The sequence below is a fragment of the Corticium candelabrum genome, unplaced genomic scaffold, assembly GCF_963422355.1.
Source record: "Corticium candelabrum unplaced genomic scaffold, ooCorCand1.1 SCAFFOLD_113, whole genome shotgun sequence".
In the NCBI taxonomy this organism is placed as follows: Eukaryota; Metazoa; Porifera; class Homoscleromorpha; order Homosclerophorida; family Plakinidae; genus Corticium; species Corticium candelabrum.
Window position 1 is genome coordinate 1 of NW_026912728.1, and position 5000 is coordinate 5000.

Below are 5000 nucleotides of genomic sequence, written 5' to 3' on the forward strand. Positions count from 1 at the left end.
ACAAAACCCAGCGAAAACTCCAAAATTGATGAGCATTTTTCTCCTTCTGAAGACAAGCTGAGATCAATTCAGAAGTAGTCAAGCGTAGTTGAACTTGTAAGGTTTTCTATCTGTTGTTTTCAAGACATTTAGCCACGTTTCAAGGTGATTTCTGAAGATCTAAAATCTGACCACGCCCACACAACCTGGTCAATCCCTACATACAGGGTACTGCCGTACCCTGTGATATACTGTACATCAAGTGTTCTGTTAAGTCTGTGTCTAGAGGTTATTCTTGTTAGGATCTATCTAGTTGCCAGTAAAGCTCTGTTCCCAATATCTACGTTGGCACCAACGTAACAGAACGGAATGTAACAAATGTAACGAACGTTCCATGGGTGATGTTCACAATCTAGCGTAGGCCAACGTACACAATGTGACGTCACGATAGCAGACACCTCTTCCAAGCATTGCTCTTGGCAATAATGTCTTTGTATGCACGGGAAGTCACTTGCCGCAAGCAGGGGTAGCTTTTGACGGCTTCAACTAGCTTCTCCTCATATTTTACAATTTGGCGCATGCTACCGTAACCATGCATGTGATTCACTGCACCATGGCTATTCGTCAAATGTTCGGTTTCGTTCCGTTGGAATAGAATAGCAACGAAATCCAACGTATATAAACCCAACATAACGTAACATGACAAACAATAACCCAGTTCACAATGAAACGTTCGTTATGCTCGCTACGTTCGTTGTGTTCCGTTGGTGCCAATGTAGACATTGTGAACCGGCATTAAGACTGACATTTAGAAAGAATTGTTACAATATAATAATTTGTATTGAGACGTTCTTACTGCAATCAAACGATGTCCCTGATGCGTCACTTCTTCTTGAACAAGTAGCAACCCCCGCTAAAGAATGCAACACAAGAGTGAATGACGATTGATGCACACACACACACACACACACACACACACACACACACACACACACACACACACACACACACACACACACACACACACACACACACACACACACACACACACACACACACACACACACATTCTTGCAAAACCTAACGCAAATAACTTACCCTCGATAACTCTTGCACTAGACCATCCACAGACACATCCCCAACAAGTCTAGACTTCTGCTTCACTTCTCGTTCTTGTTCTTGAATTTCTCCTTCCTCCAATTTTCCTGAACCGACCTTATGATCCGGAATGCCAGCAGCTGAGAATTGTTGAGTTAATGCCCTTAGTGTATGGCGATTGTCATGACTATAAAGCGACGCCTGAATAGATGTAACTGCAACTCCAGGTTGGATCTCCCGAGGAATTAAGGATGCAGCAAGCTAGATAACACACAAACAAATAAACTGTGTGTGTGTGTGTGTGTGTGTGTGTGTGTGTGTGTGTGTGTGTGTGTGTGTCAGTGTGTGTGTGTGTGTGTGTGTGTGTGTGTGTGTGTGTGTGTGTGTGTGTGTGTGTGTGTGTGTGTGTGTGTGTGTGTGTGTGTGTGTGTGCAGACCGTCGGAGCCACTGTTGCCCTGGAGAACTTCATGTCGAGACTCAGCGATACAACATCGCCACGTGTAAAGGTTGAAACCGGGCCTTCCTATTAAGACCAATCAAAACAGTTACAATGAAAGTTGCACCAATGTGCATTCAGACCAGATCCAGTGCTAGATCAACTCTCTGAGGCATTGTCAAAGGTGGACGGAGGTATGACTCTGGAATGATAGTGTGTCGAGGCTGCCGGTCGTATACAAAATTGATTAACATATACATATGGTAATAGCTGCACCTGATGAGTAACCTGCAGGTCTCTGAGTAGTAGTTTCGCTTGTTGGAAATCCAACCTTGGATCAATTGGGCACCAGAATACCTGCATGGAATGAGATGCAGTATTTGTATAATAGAACTGTTTTGCAGACAAGAGCGTTGCATCGTGAAGTAAAAAGCACCTTCACTTGACAAACAGACAGACAGACAGACAAACAGAGATTTGTGCAATGTTTTGCCTCAAAACAAAGCTCTCGTAGAAGTTATCAACGACAGGAAGCAACTACAACACAAGCTGACTGAGGAATACATGAAATCTCTGTCAAATGGTTTTATTCAGAATTCATCTTCGACTAGAGACCAATCTCAAATGAAGTCCTTGCAAGGCAAAGGTGCAGGAGCGTGGCTCCTGACAGTAGCATCATCATCATGGCATGCATTATCTCCGTGCGATTTCCGCTTGGCATCCTTGATGAGACTGGGCTGCCAAATGCCTTTGGCTTCTGGTCAGTGTGACTGTGGGAAAGAATTAGACTCAGATGGATACCACCTGATAACATGTAAGACTGGGGGCAGCCCGGTAATCAGCCATAACAACATGGTTTCAGCATGGTCAGACTGTTTGAGTCAACTGCAATTACATCACGTAAAAGAACCCAGAGGAAGGTATGTCAATTCTGAAGACAGATCAGACATAGTCGTATTTGATTCGGCATCGGGGATGGATCTTGAATGGAATATTGCTCTAGCACATACCTGGAGCAATAAAATAGAAGGTTTATCAGCTACAACTCAGAGAGCAGCGGCAACCAGAAGAGAAAATCTGAAGATCAAAAAGTACGACCAGGAGCTCTTGCCTGGAAATTTTCGACCAATATTTGTGCCTATAGTCTTCAAACATTTTGGCTGTTGGTGAGAGAAAGCTGAAGACTATTTGAAGAAACTGTCACAGCTATCAAGAGACGACGACGACGGAAAACCAAATGCATCAACCTTCAAGACATACTGGAGATCTGTGTTTTCTGTGTGTCTACAACGATCAAATGCTAGAGTGATTGACAGAAAAATAAAGAAGATTGTTTCAAGAGACAGCAACATAAACATAAATAGTTGTAGGTAGAACCAAGCCCTATTGGCTTGGGTAGTATTTAGTTGCTTTGCTTAGATGGTGTATAATAGTTCAATGGTTGAAAATATATGTATTGACAAACAGACAGATAGACAGACAGACAGACAAACAACAGCCAGACGATCAGACAAACAGAGAGACAGACAGACAACAGACAGACAGACATGCAGGCAGGCAGACAGACAGACATGCAGGCAGGCAGACAGACAGACATGCAGGCAGGCAGACAGACAGACAGACAGACAGACAAGCTGAACTCAGTAGCTTGTTTGCATTTAGTGTTAGAAATGTAACGTAGAGTTCGTGTTTCAATAAATGAAATTGGCAGACAGACAGGCAGACAGACATTCAGAACATCATTCATTAGACTATTAGTAGTATTCGATCTGTATGTCTCAGTAGATGGACATTTAGGTTAGCAGTTGTTACCTGTAGTGTTCTTGTAAAAGTCTGCTTTTGTGTTCAGTAGTGAAATAAGACAAACAGACGGACGAACAGACAGACAGACAAACAGACAGGGAGACAGTCACATCAATAAAGTGAAAAATAATAAAAAGCACACCAGTAAACAGACAAGCAAGCAAGACAACACAATTGAAGCTCAACGACATCACATCACAAGTACTTTCATAGCCAGAGGTTGGTAAGGAGCCAACACTTGAGCTAGTGGATACGTCGGATCACCAGCTTGAAATCCAGTCTCTAAACAACTCAAAACCTACTTTCTCTCAAAACTTGCAGCACCAGCCATACAACAATACCAATAAAAATGACACTGTTTTGACTTCCTGGACCCCACACTTCCATGAAGTGAACGGTGTCACCACAGCGAAGGGAAGGGTGACCACAGAATACAACACACGGTGTCTTGTACACATCACTCAATCCATCTAAAAAATTTTTGTACATTGAGTGATACTAAAAATACTAAGATATAAAATGTTTGTCTTACCGGCAACGCTTTTGAAAGATTGTAATCTGTTGTTCTTGAGAAGCTGCACCGATAGATAAGCGGTAATAAACATGTACAATTAGAGCAATTTAGTTTCTTGCTGTGTGTTCATTCTTCCTGTTATCCCTTCTGTCTGTCTGTCTGTTTGTTTGTCGGTCTATCTGTGTGTTTATCTGTCTGTTTGTTTGTCGGTCTATCTGTCTCTCTGTCTATGTGTTTGTCCATCTGTCTTTCTGTCTATTTATCTGTCCGTCTGCCTATCTATCTGTCTGTCTGTCCATCTGTTTCTCTTTCTGTCTGCCTGTCTGTCCATCTGTCTGTCTGCTTGTCAGTCTGTCTGTCCATCTGTCTATCCATCTGTCTGTCTGCCTGTCTGTCTTTCTGTCTGTCTTTCTGTCTGTCTATCTGTCTATCCATCTTTCTGTCTCCGTCTGTCCATCTGTCTGTCTATCCATCTGTTCATTTCTCTGTCTGTCTGTCTATCCATCTGTCTATCTTTCTGTCCGTCTGTCCATCTGTCTGTTTGTCTGTCTGTCTATCCATCTTTCTGTTTGTCTGTCTGTCTGTCTGTCTGTTCTTCCTACTGGCAGTCACAAGAAACCTCCGAGTGTCCAAATGGCGGCTCCGGCATATACATTTTGTCTTGCCTAGGTTTGCAGCACCTCACAACACAACACAAATATACACAACAACATCACAACCAATACACTACAACTCTACCATTCTCCACAAATATTAGAATAAGCAAGTGACGTCTCTGCAACTGGCGACAAAAAGTACAGCGGGACGTGTTGCAGTCCCATGTTGTCCAAATACGCCGGAAGACACTCGAGCAGATCGTATATCACACCCTATAATAATGACATCACAACACACTCCAACAAACAACACACTAAACAAATACTGCATACAGTTGGAGAGCATGGTACAAGCACATTTCCTCCATTTTGCAATGTTCTTGCTGTAAACAAACAATTTGATTCATTGCTAGTATTATTGTCAACTGTTTGTGGCACCTAGCTGTGTGCAGAACTCTCCCACCATGCCGTCTGGTGTGACTGCAGGAGCTTCGGTTAGACCTCCAGTCATGAGGAGGATGTCACAGTTGTGCATTGACGTTCTGTCGAGAGGCTGATGATGAAAATTGGAGG

The 5000-nt window shown here is 42.9% G+C and overlaps 1 protein-coding gene across 1 annotated transcript in view; it reads right to left on the minus strand.

Annotated features, from left to right (window-relative positions):
• Window positions 1-694: 694 nt before the first annotated feature.
• The window catches only part of LOC134198013 (integrator complex subunit 9 homolog), a gene marked incomplete at its 5' end in the record, with an annotated part of 5301 nt that continues 995 nt past the window's right edge, over window positions 695-5000 (minus strand). Inside the window, 13 exons of the mRNA XM_062667355.1 lie at window positions 695-780; window positions 836-892; window positions 1078-1338; window positions 1515-1601; window positions 1658-1738; window positions 1803-1871; window positions 3523-3599; window positions 3659-3787; window positions 3850-3892; window positions 4451-4511; window positions 4570-4700; window positions 4761-4810; window positions 4866-4980. Of these exons, the coding sequence (XP_062523339.1) occupies window positions 775-780; window positions 836-892; window positions 1078-1338; window positions 1515-1601; window positions 1658-1738; window positions 1803-1871; window positions 3523-3599; window positions 3659-3787; window positions 3850-3892; window positions 4451-4511; window positions 4570-4700; window positions 4761-4810; window positions 4866-4980 (1167 nt within the window). The remainder of the gene's footprint in view (window positions 781-835; window positions 893-1077; window positions 1339-1514; window positions 1602-1657; window positions 1739-1802; window positions 1872-3522; window positions 3600-3658; window positions 3788-3849; window positions 3893-4450; window positions 4512-4569; window positions 4701-4760; window positions 4811-4865; window positions 4981-5000) is intronic.